General features: G+C 36.0%; 1 protein-coding gene across 1 annotated transcript in view; it reads left to right on the top strand.

Annotated features, from left to right (window-relative positions):
- The window catches only part of NDFIP2 (Nedd4 family interacting protein 2), a 44,597-nt gene extending 27,741 nt beyond the window's left edge, over positions 1–16,856 (top strand). Inside the window, exons 5-8 of the mRNA XM_030477886.1 lie at positions 6,536–6,660; positions 9,347–9,413; positions 13,041–13,146; positions 14,986–16,856. Of these exons, the coding sequence (XP_030333746.1) occupies positions 6,536–6,660; positions 9,347–9,413; positions 13,041–13,144 (296 nt within the window). The 3' untranslated portion in view covers positions 13,145–13,146; positions 14,986–16,856. The remainder of the gene's footprint in view (positions 1–6,535; positions 6,661–9,346; positions 9,414–13,040; positions 13,147–14,985) is intronic.
- The last annotated feature ends 1,354 nt before the right edge of the window (positions 16,857–18,210 follow it).

Below are 18,210 nucleotides of genomic sequence, written 5' to 3'. Positions count from 1 at the left end.
CTTTTTCACGATGGCATATGCTTAAATGCTGCGAGTAGAAGGGGCACATCATAGATAGCTTAGAGTAAGCTCCCTTAGTTAAAGTGCAGGAGAACAGTGTCAGAAACTGTTGTCTGGTGAGAAGAGCATGGAACGAATGGCTTGTTCCAGATGTGCTCTCCCACCTCCTCCCGTGAGTGACTGTTATGTACAGCATTGGTAGAAAGATCTTGGGGGCAGGGCAGGCAGGGGCAGACTGCCTTTGTTTTAAATACAACACAGTGAAATTAGCCTTTTTTTTTTTTTTTTTTTTTTTTAAATTACATGTTATTCAGTTGAAGTATAATAAAATAAAACTTTTTGATCAGCTTTCCTGCATATTGCAGCCTGGTTTAGTGGGAGGTGTCCCTGCCTATGGCAGGGGTGTCAGAACTAGGTGATCTGTAAGGTCCCTTTTAACCTAAACTATACTATGATTCTATTGCAATCAACTAGTGATACGTAGTGGCATCTAGTGGTAGCTGCCCAAGTTGCATGAAATTGCTGTCCTGAGGCCATCTAGTGGTCACATTTGTTTGTTTGGGGGTTTGGTTTGGTTTAGAAGCTGTGTGCATGAGAGTTACAAACCTGTTTCCTATCTAAGTTATAAAGTACGGTTCTGTTTAGCATAACTAAATAGAATGAGACAATATAAAGAATAAAAAGTCCTTTGCTTGAACAAGTGGATTTTTTCCTTTAGCATTTGATTCAGAAACTTTAGAAAAAATTGGAAAACAACCTATTTTATTTCTTATATATGGTAAAATCACATATTTAGGAAATTGGTTGCTTGTGAAATCTGTGATTATGTTGGCGAGCAAAGAATATGCTCTGTAGTGATCAGGGCTGGTGCTAGTCCATTTCTGATTTTGAGGTAATGAATTTATTAGTGAATATGTTCATTAGTTATTATATTAGTGACTGTATTAATTTTGCGGTGAATGTGAAATGCAGCAAATATTACTATTGGACCACTTAATATGTTTTTATCTATTATGTATGTTAAACTCAGCTGTGCCTTATACAGCATAGTAGGCTCTTTCCAGAATGTCAAAGGAAGTTGTTAATAGGTGAGTTTCTCAGAATGACTTTTTGTTGTTGTTGTTGTTTTGATTGTTATGCACAACAAAAAAGAGGAAATTCTGTGCTTTGTCTTTTCATTTTGTAATTGTGATAAAGCAAGTAACTGTCATGACCCAAAGGGTTTGATTTTCGTGCTTAATCTGCCTGTAGCGGAAGTCTTTTGAATCACATCTGATTATCTCATCCTGGTTTGTTATGTGAAGGAGGTTCTTTTGTGTAGCGATAAAAGGCTGATATGGTTTTTCCTTATATTTAAGGAGAGCTTGAGAAATATCAATCAGCCTTTTCACCTGTGGGCCCCAGAAGGAGTTACGGAGCTCATCTGGATTCTCTGAAACCATGGAAAGGAGTTTTGGGTTGTCCCTACGACCTGGAAATAATGCATACTAGTTTGAACCTCATAGATAGGTTAATAAGGAGGAAGAAGTGGAGAAAAGTGTTTGATGATACAGCCAAAGTTTAAGTTATCATAGAGATCTGATTTGTTCTTTTTGAACATCTGAGCAATTTGTACACTGCATACAACTCGCATCAATAAATCTCATGATGTGGAAAAACATAAATGTACATACCATCCTAGATGCTGTATTAGAACAGATAATAGCCATACCAAAATTTCATAAATCAATGTTCATACAGTTTTCAAAGCTATTAGATGCTTAAAACAGTCAGTAAACTGCACACAAGCTAGGATATCTACTTAGGGGGTTTCAAGCGGGCACAAGTTGGAAGGCAGAGTTGTAGCACAAGCTCAGGGTGAGCACAGCCTCCGGTTATATGCTTCCTCAGGAGTGGTAAGCATGGTCTAAATTTCTGGTGGGTGGATTCCTCTGTGTGAGTTTAGGAAACCTGACTTCTGTATATCCACATCACGAATGTTTTGCACATTCCCCTTAGTCACGTAGGAGAAGCTGAGGGGAAGTAATTTGACTGAAATTGCCTGTGTTGGAAGGAGATGAAGGAACTGTTTAGGGCATGCTTGTTTCTCTTTGGTTATCACGGGAGCCTGGCTGACTTCTGAATATAATCACCTAACTTATTTCTTAATGTAGAAAAAAGTTGACTTGCATGGTTTCTCCATACGTATTGAATATAATACAAAATAATTGGAACAAGGAATCTTCTAGTTGGGCATTAAGAAGAATTTACCAACAAGGGTAATGGAGCAATAGAAATAAATTGCCTAGGGAAGTTTTTGAACATTCATCACTGAGTGGAAAAAAAAATAATTGTTGAAGTTGGTAGCAAATGCTTCTAGTGATTATCATCAAACTTAAGGTGAGCCCTTCAGGAAGGAAGCAAAAATATGTACCAGTTTAAAAACGGAGTAAATTCTTTGAAGGAGTGGAAAGAATCATTTCTAGTGGTGTGCAAAGATGTGTAAGTATTAATTTATTGCCGTATGCTTAGTAAACTTAGGCCAGGTAGGAAATATTAAGCTCTTTGGTGTTTGCTGTATATTAAAATAATAAGTCATTGGACAAACAAACTGGGAAATAAAGGGTGTAACTTGGCATGGTTGCTTCTTTTTTTTAAAAAAGTATATATAGTTGTCATTATAATCTTATGACAGGCTTGAGCCACTGTTAAAATTTGGAACCAACTTCAGTCTTCAGACTGGTTTTGTTGGCTTCTTTTCATGATGCTGAATATAAACTTAAGACAAGTGATTAATGTGTAGCTGTGGGAAGCTAAGTAAAACAAATCAGCAAATGAAGTGCAACAGCAATTGAGGAAAAAGCAGATTTCTTCTAGTATGCTTGTCATTATTGTTACATGTTCTGATATATTGCAATATGTATTACTCAAAACCTTGCACAAGATTGCTTAACTTGACAAACTAAAGTTTTTTTTGTTTACTGTAAATTGTGGGAGTATAATGAAAGGATGTGTCTATTGCTTTGCAATGGAATGAACACTGACAAAAAGCAAGCATGGATTAATTATTAATGACTGGGTACAGTTTTCTACATAATCTTTGCCTTGCCTCTGCAGTTACTTGAGAATGAAAAATGGCAATGGCTTGTTTGTTTAAAACCAAGTTGAATTATTTTACTCCAGCTTCTTTGAAATTGCTGATAGACAAAAGACTTCTGATTTCTAACTTTAATTTTTGATATGAAAAATCATGTGCTGACTGCTGCCCCTTAGAAGAGGGCTTTTGCTGTGGAAATAGCTGATGGATAGCCTCATTTTGCATATCAGATTTAGAACATCCTGTGCTTTGTATTTTGGCTGGGATTATTTTACTGCAAAATATAAGGAGAAACACAAGTACAGTGTAATTGTTGTGAGTGCTATATTGGATATCAAGAAGACTTTTTATTAAAAAAGGCCTTCAGCCCAACCCTCCTCTTCCTAAAAAGCAACTTCTTACTTGTTTTTATTGAGTTGTGTTGTTACAAGGAAATAACTCTAGTGATTATGTTCTCTTTATGTGAATTACGTTAATACAGACTTACTTTCTCCTCTTGCTGTCACTTCAGGAATGTATAAACTCAAAAATCTTATGTTTTTCCATACCACTTGTCTGTATGGTGTTAGAGTAGCAAAGAGAGATACCGAAATCATGATGCCAGTGCAGTCAGTGTGAGTTCCATCTAAATGTGTGAAATTTATGAAAGGAAAGAGGACAGTAGTCAAAAGTTGGGCTGAAGTATGAATCTAAATGCTAGCAATCTTTGGCATAGGAAATGATTGTTGTTGCAGAGTGGTTAGTCTTGCAGTAGGACTCCAGAAGATGAACACAGAACCCGGCTGCATGGAGAGGATGGGCAAACGGAAGTTAAGAATGCTCTTTTAATTTAAACATTAACGTGGTTGTAGCAGCTTGTTAGTCTTTCTGTCTCGCTTTTAGGTACGGCTTTCTTCTTTATGAGAGCGTGTATTAGTATCAGACCAGGAACATTGTCTGTATGAGAATGTTATGGGAAGCTGAAATGGTATGAAGGACGAGGTCATCTCTTTAACTCCTGAGCAGTGCCATTTATATTTCACAAAGTGAGTTGATGCATACAAATAGTAGATGTTGGTACTTCTAGAGAAGATAGTAGATACTTCCTCTTACTGGTCTCTCCCTTCACCATGCTATTTTAAACCTTAGCTTGATGAAGCAACTTATTGTGAACAGTGTTGGAACATGCCAGTACCTTTTCCTTCAACAGTTGGGCAAATAATTCAGTGTCAAACATCCATCTAAAACTTCTCCAGTGACTCTGGATTCTATTTTGAATGTTCCTTTAGAACAAGGTAGAAGAAGGATAAAATTGTAATTGCATTCAACTTTGATTTCCTCTCCTATATTTATGATTGGGAAATCTATTTTTATATCACAAATATTAATCGGTTCAAGTGCTGTAAAAATCCTTATTTTTTCATATATATAACTATTCTTAGTATTCTGGGAATTCCTTTAGTCTGCGTAGTCCAATAGAAACATGTCTATTTTCTGTATTTTTTAGCATACCTGTCTTTGGAGCCATAATCAAAGTCACCCTTCATAGCTTGGAATAGTGGGGAGAAAGGGGGAGAGCAGTAAGCTGTTATGCTGAGACAAGAACAGAGATGCAATGAAGAATGGCTTCTGAAATCTGTTGCTCTTAAAAGGATGGTGGATTTTGAGAGCTTGCTTGAAATAGGAAAATCCTGTGTTTAAAAAGAATTTATCAAATACATTACTTGTACTTTGGAAAGATAGGTAAATGTTAGGGTCACAGTGTCATTCTGTAGCTCTTACATGAGCAACCTTGTCTAGTGGAAGGTGCCCTTCCCGAGGCAGGGGGATTGCAACTAGATGATCATTAAGGTCCCTTACAACCCAAATCATTCTCTGATACTATGATATGCCACTTTTGATCAGCATTTATTCAAAGTTGTTTGCTGTGGGCTTTTGTTGTTGTTGAGTTGTTTTTTGGGAGGGTTGATTGTTGTTTTTTGTTAAGGTTAGTAACTAGGATAAAAGGCGGCTTTCTCGTTGCCACCATCTGGCTCTGTCTGAAGCAAGACATTTTCTCACTTCTACAAAATGACTGTGTTGATGTAAACTCTTCCAAAACCTTTCCTGGAACTTTAATTTCTTTACAGTTCATGGAATCCCATTGCAGTTTCACAGACAAATTTTGCATTGGTGGGCAAATCATTGCATCTTCATGCGGATTGCTGAAGGAATTATAACAAGGTTTTAAATTACAGAAAAAGAGGTGGTTTATAGATACTCCTCCTAAATTTACTTTTATTTAAGAAAGCTTCTGATCAATTTTCTGTTCCTAATGTTTTGCTGTAAGTGTTCAAACTTTTACTGAAAAGACACTCTTTTTTTTCTGTGGTGATTTAATGCCTGAATTTGATGTGGGTTTTGTTTTTTACCCATGAGTTTGGGGATTGAAAACATTCAGGATTTGTGTGCAGCGGTTTTGTTCCTCTGCCACCCTTCCATTTCTGCTTGCCTCTTTAGTGTTTTTTGTATTTACTATGGGCTTCCTTGATATTTTCAGTTTTCCACTGTCTTGTCCTCTCCAGAATTCTTGAATTGTCTTCTCCCAGCTCTTTTGTTTGGAGCGTGTGTGTGTGTGTGTGTGTGTGTGTGTGTGTGTGTGTGTGTGTGTGTTTCTTTTTAGTTGCCCTCTCTTACTTCCAAAGCTGGGACATCACTAAGCTGGGAATTCCCACACTTTGACCTAGTGCACACAAACTGAAGTCAATACACGTGATCTTGTTGATTGCAGAGTACATATGAAACTTTAACTTGTAAAACTACTGGGAGTTGTGTAAAAGTGTTAACTGAAGTAACTGTGGTAGTCATGCTAAATGTCCTTTTTGTTTCTTGGTTTCTTAAGCTTCTATGTAAAACTTCCAGGGCTTCTTATATCTTATGCTTGAATATAGATCTAAGAGAGAAGACAGTAACCAATGAACCATCAGCTTCTCAACTTACTTTCATTTCTGTACTATGTTTACAGAGCAAGAGTGGATACTTTTATTCTGTTCGATCCAAACTGGATAAAGCCGAATATGCAGCCTTGATACATGCACATATGTGTGCATATAACTATATTTTTGGTTATAAAAGTGTAGCAAGGTTCTTTTCTTTGTTTTAATCCAAGTCTTGTATGTTACAATTCTTTATTTACATTTACCCTTCATGTCTGTTGTCATCTGGTTAGATTTCTGTAGCGATGTAATATTTCCTTTTATGTTGGAATTTTCTCTTGTTTAAAGTAGTAGGTTCCAGCCTGTTTACCATTTGCTTTGTTATTAAGTGACTATACCATGGGGAATGTCTGGGTTCAAAGTCAATCTCTCAAAGCCTGAATTACAGGAAGGGAATTACTGACTGTGTAAGCATGTCCTTATTAGTTTAAAAGTAAAATTAATGTTACGTCTGTTTGCTTAGCTATACAGATTAACAGAAGCTACTGTTTCTTTTATTTTATAGTGGCATTTATTTTCAACTGGATTGGATTTTGTTTATCCTTCTGTATAACAAATACCATAGCTGGAAGGTATGGTGCAATCTGTGGATTTGGTCTCTCCCTGATCAAATGGATTCTCATTGTTCGGGTATGTTTCATGATTCACACTGTACAGACTCTGTTTGTAGAACCAAACCATAACAATTTATTCAAGGATGTATAATAAAAGCCAGTATATTCCAGTGCTTAACAGAGTGCCTAGAACTTTCCCAACTTCCACTTTAGTAGAAAATTTACTTGCTCTATATTCATATATGCTTACTAATGATGAAGTTGATCTATTTTTATCTGACATAGCATTTTAGGTTCGTGTTTCCACTAAAATAAAGTGCAGAATGACTCATTCTTTGCATAACTACTTAAGAGCCTACAGAAGAAGTGGAGCAAGTACCTAAAATGTCACTGTTATTTTGGTGTCCTGTATGAAAGATTTATAAATGGCTTATCTGGGGGAGGGAGCAGTTCAGAAAAAAATGTCTTCCTTATATCTGATTCTTTTATTCCTTGTAAGATACATTCGGAATCAAGTCAGAATTGTCTATTAAGTTAGTCACATTTTTACCATCTAAGATGCTCAATTTCTGATATTTTCACTGAAAGACTAGATGCTTTTCAGAAAGGTAGGTTAGCCAGATGGAAGTTACTTACCTTGATTAAATGGATGCTAGATGAAACACAGTGATTCTTTCTGAACTCGAAGTCTGTACGTCTGTGAGACACATCATTTAAAAACTTATCCTGTTTAATGAAGAAAGAGATCTAGAATCACTTTGCTATAGTGAAGATTATCACATTCCTGTGTTGTCTCCCTTTCTAGAGACAACAGCAGAAAGCTCATAAGGTGTATGTCAACAATTTTGTTTTAATGGTGGTACACAAGCACGCATGTGTGCACAAAATTGTTCTGTTTCTTTGTTTCAAGCTTCTCCAAAGGCTCGTGCTACCCTTTCTTACTCAGGACCAGTAGTACAAAACTTTTATAGTGTCTAAACAGCCCAAGTTCATACACGTTCTCTGTACCAGTTTTTACTTTGGGGTGTGGGGTAGAGTGGGGAGAGAGAAAAAGCACAGTTTTGCCCTTGGGGAGGTTTTGCAGCTGTGGCTGCTTCTGCCTGAACAAAGTGTGGGAGTAATGCACATGTGCCAGTGTTGGATTGCTGGTTTTAGTAAGTCTTCTTTCCAGTTAAATAAAATTGTAACTTTTAAAAAAAGCGTATTGGGATATATGTTTAGAAAATTAAAAATACTGGCTATCAAGTGAGATGGGATTAATAATGTTGTCAACTTCTTGAGAATTGAGTATTTGTTTAATATTTTAATGAAGGGTCAAAATGAAAATGCTTACTCTGCTGAATATAGAAATGCCATTATTTATATAGGGATAATGTAAGTACCAATTCTTCAGTTCAACTTAGGAATTCTGTTTCTTGCAACTTTTTTCTTGGATTGCCCATATAAATGAAAACATTACAAGATTAAACCTCTAAAGAATTCACATGATCTGGGAAAAACATGTGGATCTTGGTGCATAGTTACTTGAAATAAAAACCAGCTATTCATGGAGTTCTGTAAATGTCTTGGATTTTTATCTTGTTGCATATGTGGCCCAGTCTCTTCTCTCTCTCTCTCTCCTTTTCCTTTTCTTTTTTCTTTCAGTTGTTTTTTTTTTTTTTGGGGGGGTGGGGGGTGGGTGTATGTGGTTTTTTTTTGGGGGGGGAGGAGGGTTTGTTTCTGTTTGGGGTTTTTTTTTTTTTTGTTTTTTTTTAATTAAACTGAATTACATGCCTTAATTACTTGATTTCTTGGTTGATACTGCTGAAATGTCCCAGAAATAGCAAATGGGAAGCACTGTGGTGGGATGCAGTAAATATACTGAGTGATAGCAGGATAGGTAGCATATGAAAAGTGTGCAGAGCTATTAAATAGTTATTTTATTCCTTCTGTCAAGTTTTCACACATCTCCCCATTCCTACTTGTTGTGTGAGTTTTGGAGACATTTGATTAGCCTTTTTATCAGTGAAGCATGCAGTCTGGAGTCTGGTAAAGGCACAGATACCTGTCTCCAATACCATCACACCCTGCCCTCCAGCTGCCTCCCATGTCACAGGGAGGACAAAACTGTCTACCATGGTCACTAGCAGGAACAGTTGAAATGCCACTTCAAGGTTCATTTAGTTGCGTTCAGCTTACTGCTGGGACCCGAATGCTGGTTTGAAAATGAAAAGACTTTAATGAGTTGGGGGTCTTTATGGGGCTGGTATTCTTGGCAGCGATTAACAGTAGGGGGTATACAGAAGGTCAAAAGCTCTTCTTTTGAGGGGTCAGCAGAACATCCCTGTCTGATAAGATTAAACTAATGTGGCTTTTCGTGTTAATATCTAAAGCAGCAGGCTGCTGTAATGTGTTTGGGATGGCAGGCACTGGGGGTAAAAAGGAAAATCGATAAGTGGTGATTCATTATAGTAGAAAATGTCGGATTACTCTGGCCAGTAGTACAAAGTTTTTAATATATATATATACACACACGTGTATATTTTTTATATACACACATATTTTTTTAGAAGTTTTAAAATAACTTTGCCACAGACCAGCTGACACTGGAAGTGTTACTTGTATGTTAAATTACTGCAGAAATACCAGTTTTGCATTTTAGTTGAATGTATTACTTCTATTTAAATTTGCTTTTTCCTCTGTGCTTCCTATATTTGCATAATGCATTAAATATGTCTTAATCATCTCTCATACTGCAGCTAAGCTTTGTGTATGAATTTCAGTTTTCAGATTATTTTACTGGATATTTCAATGGACAGTACTGGCTTTGGTGGATATTTCTTGTACTTGGTAAGTGGCAGTTGAAAACATTTCTGGTTTGATGTAGAGGTACTTAAAGATGAATCATGTCATTGTAAGTGAGAGTTCTGTAATATGTTCAGCTATGTGGTTTTTCTGAAGCTGCTGATAGTTGTGTGTTACTTTTATTTCTGTAGTATTCACAAGGTTATTGATTACCATAGTGGTGTTATTGTGTGAACTGCAGAGTATTCAAATAACCATCAGCTCATAAAATTTTGTTCTACATATGTAATTATGAACATAGCTGAGACTTGTAGTTTGTGCTTTTTAAGCTGCTTCTACTGATTTGGGGGGTGCAGAACTGTATAATGAAACTTCAGCTTTATGTGGAGAACATATTGAAAAGTGAGTGATCTCTAATACTTGCATGTATAAACCTGAATGACAAGTATTAAATTTTAAGGAATGTGACTGATCCCAGGAAGGCAGTCTGCTGTCTTGTGCATAAGTCACAAAATGTCCTTTCTAGTCCTTTGAAATGCATACTGCATCAGTAGTTTTTCAGTCAGACAAGAGAATGGCTTCATGCTTTCTGATCACAGTGCTCCTATGATGTCAGCTTTCTTTTAAGAGGTCTGTCTGCCCATGTTCTTATATACATCAAAATCTGCTCTTCTGTCTGTTTTTAGTTAGGATATACCAAACCCCAACCACTGTACATTTTTTTTTTTACTGTGGATTTTATAATTTGAATATGGAATCTGGAATGATTCACTTTTGCAGAAGTGAATGCCACTATCCATTTGATTTTCTAGCTCTGAAGCATAGTTCAGTAGGTGGCACTCTTCCCTTTGAGTCAATTGGCTCAAATGGCTAACAGCAAATGTTAGAATGAAATGTTGAGTAAATTTAAAAACCAAACTAACAAAACCCTCTGAGATCCTGACTCTCTGTGACTCGCTGTTTATCTCACAAGAAATGCCTGCAACTATGTTTAAAACTTTATCTATCTACCTTTTAGTAAAGTTCAGGGGCATTCATCGGACTTCTTAATACTCAGCTTGCTTTACTGTTGTGCACAGTTTGACACATTACAGCATCAGTCCCTTGAATGCTTTCGTACTCTGAGGTGATTGTATTTAAGAAGGAAGTGAAATGACTCTTTTCAGGTACAAACATATCGAGATAAATCTTTAATTAAAACAAACTTTCTGGTGCCTGACATTGAGGTTTGGCACTTTTTTCACTTGAATGAAAATAGCATGTTCTTCCCCTAACATTTTCCCCCACTGTGTCTGTGGAAAAAACTGTGCATTTGTAGATCCTCTTTTTACTGTTTTTTGCAGCACTTGTTTGAAAGGTAGCTCTCTTAGATTTGGGAAAGCCCTAGTTTCAGTCTTAACTGTTTGAAGATTTTATTTTTTTTTCCTTTTTTTTTTAGTTTAGTTAAACTCTCAAATTTGTAATGTATCATGGAATAAAAGGCATGGCGAGGCACGCAGTATGCATCTAACAGTCAAGGTTCCCTTTGCTTATGAATGTTTTACATGAAAAAAAGCCAACAGTGTGTTTAAACTGATAAAGTGGATATAGCGAGATTGCTAGAACACCATAGAAGGATTTAACCCAACAGAGCACATGGAGGAGTATTATCGAGTCACGGGAGCACTGCCAACCAGATCTGTATATCATTGTTTTGGGTAACTTTCCCATTAGAGCACACAAAGTAGCATGTCCTGTGTGTTTTCAGAGGTGAATTAACTGAGTTGGATTCATTCCTTTTCATAGTCCTTTTGACATATTTGAGCCCACCTATTGCCATCCTCTCCTCTCTTCTGGTGTTCACCTATTCGTTTCTGCTCCCTTCCCTTCTGTCAGCGTCTAGAAAAATCTGCTTGTGCTTCATGGCAAAGTGAAGTGGTCTACTTCCAAGGAGCTGTCATGTACAGTGAACAAATTGGAGAGAAACAATTCTAACTTTAAAATTTAAATGTTAGCCAATGTTTCTTTCGAGGAACACAATGGAAAATGGGGTGGTGTTTTTTTTCCTTCACTAACCAGAGAAATATAAAATATGGGTTGAACTTGGACTGGTTTTCCAACATGTGTAATGCAGAAAATATGCTTTCAAGCACTGTAAGAGCTGCCTGCCCACCTTGTGCTGTTTCAGCTGCGTTTCAGTTAGACATGGGACTATCTCCGGTAACATCAGGGTAGCAGCTTTTGTAACAGACTTTTGATGCAGATCTTACTGCTTTCTTCTCCAGACAGAAGTCACCTTAATCACAGAAATGTGTTTGGGCTTAGGTCAAAGTTCCACTGGTTAGCAGACTGTTGTGTGTTTATTGGGGTTTGTTTGTTTATTTGTTTTGGTTTGGGGGGGTGGGTTGTTTGTTTGTTTTCATTTGCATGTCTGTTTTAATGAGGCTTTCATTTAAAAAAAGCAGAAAGAAGGTTAAAAAATAAAATCACAAACAAAAAGCATTTAGGGATGAAATGATTATAGGAAAAAGTCAGTATCTCAGCCAGGACAGCAGGAACAAAAAGTGCATCAGATAAGAAAATATCAGTGTAACCAAAGAGATTGATTATTAAGATGCAAGAGAAAAGGATAAAATCTTTTGCTAAATTTGGTAAACTTAAGTTTAGCTTTTCATTTGAACATTGGAATCTTAATACATATGTGTATGTATACATATAATTATATATGTGTTCATTAAATGAGAATTGCTCTATAGGCTTGTGTTTCCACTGGAAGAGGAATTAGTATTTCAACCTCCCAGTCTTTGAGAGGATTGTTTTCTCTCTCTTGGATTCTTCCTGATGCAACCAAAAATGAATTAATCTGAAGTTTACTTAGTGGAGGAAAATGGACCAGAGAGCTCTGTCCACTACTCAACAATGTGTTTTTCTAGGTTTGTTCGTGTGTCCAGTGAATCTCTGAATTGGTAAAATGATGGTGACGGCATCATGTTATCGAGTTCCATTGTTGCAGCTGTAACTTCTGTGTGACTATTCTGTGTTGTTCCTCTCATCAGAACTGAAATATTCTTTCAAATTAAGTTTTAAATATTTAAAAATAATTTGAGATGTGGAGTTGACCAAAGAAATGTAATCATTATGTGTTTAGTAATTTTCTTTGAATTTACTGTTGTTCTTCCTCCTCTTGGGCAGGTGCATTTTCCTGACTGGTTAAATCTCAAGCCATAATATACTCTTAATTTATTCTTGGCTTGTTGCTAGAGCAATCTGTACTGTCTGTTTTGGTTTTGTTTTTCTCTCACCCTTTTTTGACTTGCAAAACCTTTATCTTAAACATTTCTAAAGGTATGTTTTGTGGTTTGGGTATTCTTCTAACACACTTGAAAAGAATGTGCAGCATCTATTCTTTTTTCTCTCTTCTTATTCTTTTGAAGTATTTTCATGAGTCTTTTCAGCAGATGACACTTAAACCTAGAATGAATGTAAACTTTCTGAAAAGTTTTCCATAAGGCTATGTTCTTATGTCAGAAGATAAAAGCAGGAGACTTGCCTGTTGAGTTTGTGAATGATGCATAAAGACCTTGCTTTACTTTGTATAGTCTAGATTTTTAATAATGACTTAAATAAGAATAATATGGGATAGTGTATACTTAGATTGATATACTTCACTTTGTGGATTTTCTACATTTTCAGGACTCCTCCTGTTCTTTCGAGGCTTTGTTAATTATCTCAAAGTCAGAAATATGTCTGAAAGCATGGCAGCTGCTCACAGAACAAGATTTTTTTTCTTGTACTGAAGGTAAGCAATTTTTAGTGGTAATATTATCTTTCCCAGGAAAACAAAGAAGAATTAAACACTTAAATAATCAAACTTCTGTCACCTAACAGAAGTTGCATGGCTTTTGAACATCTGTCATGAATGTTATGTATGTTCTACGTGGACTTGGAAATATCTGAATTCTCTTGAAGTCATGGAATTTTTAAGGAAATAGAGCACCCTCGTTGCCTCCAGTCTGCCCTGGAGCTAATGTTCAGTAACAAAACTGAAGAGCAAACTTTTTCTTCCTAAGCAAGAAACAGTATCTACTGCCTGTCAGAATACTGTCCTTTGTCTTAACACTGGCTTTAATAGTCAACCTCTTGTTAGCAAGTTAGGAAGTGCTAATCTGCCTGCATGTTAAATCTGATTGACATGGTTCTGAATGTGCAAGCAAAGATGAGTTTTTACAGGACTGGATTAAGGCGGTCGTGTACAAGTATGATTACTGTGAATGCAACAGTGTGCTTTATATATCCTTCAGGTAGCTGACTAATCAGTCTGGCACATATCCACTCAATTTTTTTCTTTTTTTAATACTTTTTATCCTATAGCTGGACCTATTGGACTTCACTATGTCATTTAAACCAGGGTTCTCCATCTGTGTTCAACTTTATTTAAACTGCATGACAAAATAAATTTAAGCCTGGAAATTAGTATTGTAGCATTCACATTACTCTGCACTCTACTTAAAATGCTTAAATACTGTATTTTGACTTAACTGAGAAGCTATGTTTGCTGTAATAAAGCAGGTTTTCATAACTTTTCTCCAGTATTGCTCACAGGATTGATATGAAGTAACCAGCAAGACATTATTGAAGCCTGAAAAAAATTTGAAACACTATTTGGCTAGAAAAAAAAATATTTCGTTTCATATAAGACAGTGATACTTAAAAACAGCTGATGATAAATATCTATGCTATACTGTGTAGTTCTTGATAATGGAAGAATTCTCTTAATGTAACTGTAACGTAACATTTATTTCTAATGTGCTGTTTGGTCAAAATTATGCAATAAGTTAAATAACTGGGATTTATAATGCCTTTTAGTAACCAACCTAAATCGGCAACTACATGGCAGCATTTCCTTTTTACAGTAGTTACGTATTGCTCCTTTTCTTTGTAATGTGGTAACCTCTTTAGAATACCAAAATCTGTGGAGACTAGATGGAAAATATCTGTTAGCTTTCCATACAATAAAGCTTAAAAATGCTATCTCAAAAAAAAGTGTTAGGACTAATTGGTATTCAAAAACTGTAGCTTGAAGGGAATGAGGGTGTAGGATAATGTGGTGCGGAACTCTGCTCTCCTGCCGTTAAAATTCTGCTTTGGGACCAAGCACTGTCTAATTTAGCATTGTCTATCTGAAGTTAATGAGTTGCTCTGTCTGAATTCAGTGTCTTTGAATTTTTTCTTTACCTGTAAGAATCACTGAGATGTATGGGCTGATAAGGTCTGTGAAGTGTTTAGAGAGCTGGACACAAAAATATTACTTCTTTTAAGGTGTCTTTAAGTATTGAAACAAGAAGTTCAGATTAATTGCTATCACACTTAACATATCCTTGTTCTTGCATAGACAGGTAACTACAGTGACTGTTAGTTTTCATAAATAACAAATATTACCTTTACAGGTACAAAATATTCTCAGGTGTTCTTTTGAAATGATAATAAAAGAACAGTTAAGTTCTTGCTTTTTTTTTCTCTGCCATGAGGGGGAAAACAGGCTGCTGCTTTGCTGCTTCTAGGTTTAACATCAGTTAGCAATGCTTCTCCTAGTGAATCACCACAATGAACTGAAGTACAGCTCTTTCTTTATCTCCAGACTGCATCGAACAGACATTCCTTTCCTATACCAGTGTGAAACTTCCAGATGATCTGTAACCCTGCGAGTTAATAGGATAGAAGACTACTAAAACCAGAAGACAAATTAGTGAAGATACGGCTTCAAAAATGAATGACGGGATGGTTTATGCTCAAATACCAGTTCTGGTCATTCTAGTAAATATTTATGATTGCTGCCTTTTGTTTTGGCACATTTGTATATGTGCTTATTAAAAAGATAGTATTGAAGTAAGAACAAACCATCTGTTAGTATAGATTAGGTACAGTCAAACTCGGTTAATCTGTGCTTGTTGTATCTGAAAGATTTAAGTGGTAACTTGTTTCACAGCCTGTATGTACCACTGACTCGTTGATCTGAACTTTGAGTACAATGAAATGCATTAAATGATTCAGATTAACCCATTTAGACAGGGGGTTTTTTATATAATTTAGATTCATCTAATGATTGTGTAGAACACTTTCAAGTTTACTAAACCCCAGAATTCCTTGTTGTCACAAACTTGTATTTGCCAATATTTTATCGAATTCAAATCAATATACTGGTTTGCTTAAAATGATACTCCACTTTGAGTCCCCTGTAAATAACTGCTTAAATGACTGTTTGAATTGCTTCTTAGGAAATATGTCAAAATATATTTTGTAACAGCATATTCTCTAAATTTTGTTTAATCTTAGAGCTATATACATATTTTTTTGTTAATTGGCTATTAAGGGTAGAGTTACTATTAGATGTAATTTTGGAGGTAAAGGCATTGAGTTGTTTGTCTCATCCTAACTTTCCTCACATGCATTATTATTAACTGATTTGGGCTTGAGCCTGAAAGACATTATTCATATGCATGATCCCATTAAAATCTTGGAATTGTTTAGGTTGGAAAAGACCTTTAAGATCATCAAGTCCAACTGTTAACCTAGCACTGCTTTTTTTATGTTAGCAGGGCTGGACAGCCTTACATCTTTAGTCCTTGGTCATGCAGTTGGATCCCCATAGGTGCACCTTTGTTCCTGAAACAGAGTATAACACTGGTTCTGTTTAAGAAGTCTTGAGCTTAGTATAAATACAACACCCACCCTGAGGGCTTCTCAAAAGAAAAATCATATAGCTATCTTACAATGCTTGTTTAGAATAAATTGTTTGCCATTTCCTAAGAATAAACTAATTTAAATGTAAGGTAATTTTTGAAATAATCTACAAAGAGGTAGAAAAAAAAAAATCATCTTACTTTTAAAGCTCTGAAAGTAGAAAATGTGTTGCACCTGTCCTTAAAATTCATTTAAGGTTTACCATTAATTTCTTATAAATATCATCTCTTTAAGGGGTACTGTCTACTGTTCATGCATGTGTGCTTTCCTTTAAAGTTTGTGAAATTTAGGATTCTCCTCAAGTAGGAGAATACATCTCTCAGTCCTTTGGACAACTGGAATCTCAGTTGCAAAAATACGTTGGCTGTTGGTTGCACCTTTGAGGAAAAAAATACAAATACTTTCCTCCAGTTTTTCTTTTTATATTAGAACTTTGCCTTTTTATTACTAACTTTAAAAACAGTGAGGTTTATGTTGTTTTAAGCTAGTGCTGTATTCAGTTTTGTATCTATAATGAATGTTTAAAATATACATATGTAAACTGGTCACATTATTCATTTTCTTGATCTTTCAGAGATACTGATAGAGACTAAAACTTTAGGGGCACCTCCACTTCCCAGGTTTTTATGGAAAGAATAAAATTAAGCTTTATGTTCAATATCGGATTGGGATTTCCTTCTAAACTCATCTGTTTATTTCTGTGTTCTTTTGCATTCATTGCCCATACAAAAAGGAAGCGGATAATAAAATATTGCTTTGTTTTGCTAATTAAGACTTATACTTTTTGGGATTTTCATACTTCACATTGAAAAATGCACATTGCAATATTGGTGTCAACATGGAATTCTAGACAAATCACTTGGCAAAATAGGTACTAACCAATCCCCTCTTCTTCTTTTCATCTCATTTTATGCAACCAGCTGTAAGGACATTTATTTTAATAAGTTGATACAACTGTGTGAAGCACGCAGTATTGATTCATTTTCTGTGTTTGCTAATATCAACTAGTGCTATTTCCCAACTATATCAATTTTCCCAAATTAAGTAGCAGTCTTCTGATGAAATTGTTAGCTCCACTGCATTTTACAGAAAGCTTCATACAGGTACATGGTTTCATTGTGTGGTGGTGTTATTTTTCTGGACTACTGTGGAAAACTTCTCATTTGGACAGAAAGAATATGTAGGGTTAAAAACATATGCATCTTATCTAATCCTCTGTAGTTGATGCAGCAGTTTGGTAGCCTGAAATCTCATCAGCAGGAGGAAGGGAATTGGGACACTGTTTTCAAAAGACTGCAATCTGTTCCAGATGTGTCAAATGCTGCATATTTTCCTTGCTATTTCCTGTGAGCTTGGTTAGGAGCAGCTGGCTCTGTGGTTTAGAGACACCTGGCCAGCTTTGCTTTGTGTCTTAGTTGGGGGGGGTAGAGGGGAGAATGGGAAGCTCCAGTATAGCAATGAAGTTGACTGTAAACATATTTCTTATGAATGCAAATAAGGCTTTGAAGTTTGAGGCAAAAACAGTTGAAGGAAGGTGGGGAGAGAAACTGCCATATTATTCAAGCAACTGGTATGAACATAATTTCTTTAGTTTTGTCATCTATTGATGTGGACACCACAGGAAGATGGACATCTTGAATACGATTCAAGTAGCCTGTGACTCTGTTAATGCGTTTCAAAAGTGATCCACTGCTCACACTTCCAGCCCTCTTACGAAGTGGAGGTTGTGACCAAGCTCTCAGTTTGCTGCCTTACCCAGAGTACAGACACAGCCCTCATCCTGCAATACGTTTTAACCTGGTTTCAACACCTTACTCTTTCTGAGTTCGCTTCCCTCCCTTTGAATGATGACAGCAGGTGAGGAAAAGTGGCTTTATTAATGTGCTGTCATAACGTCAAAAAGCTTTTAATCTCTTTTCCGCTTTCTGAAAATGTTTTCCTATAGTACTGCACCTTAGTCTCTCCTGTGTGGTTGCTTGCATTGTCCACTTGAACAGGCAGCTCAGCTCAGGAAATTCCTTGACTTCTGAAGGGAGGGTGAATAATCTGTGGTATGGAAATAAATATATCTCAATAAGGAAAAAAATATTCCTCTAATTATGCTAAAATGTGATTAGCATAT

Source organism: Strigops habroptila, chromosome 2 (assembly GCF_004027225.2).
Source record: "Strigops habroptila isolate Jane chromosome 2, bStrHab1.2.pri, whole genome shotgun sequence".
In the NCBI taxonomy this organism is placed as follows: domain Eukaryota; kingdom Metazoa; phylum Chordata; class Aves; order Psittaciformes; family Psittacidae; genus Strigops; species Strigops habroptila.
The sequence above is the reverse complement of the archived record's forward strand: the minus strand, read 5'-3'. Positions and strand labels throughout refer to the sequence as shown.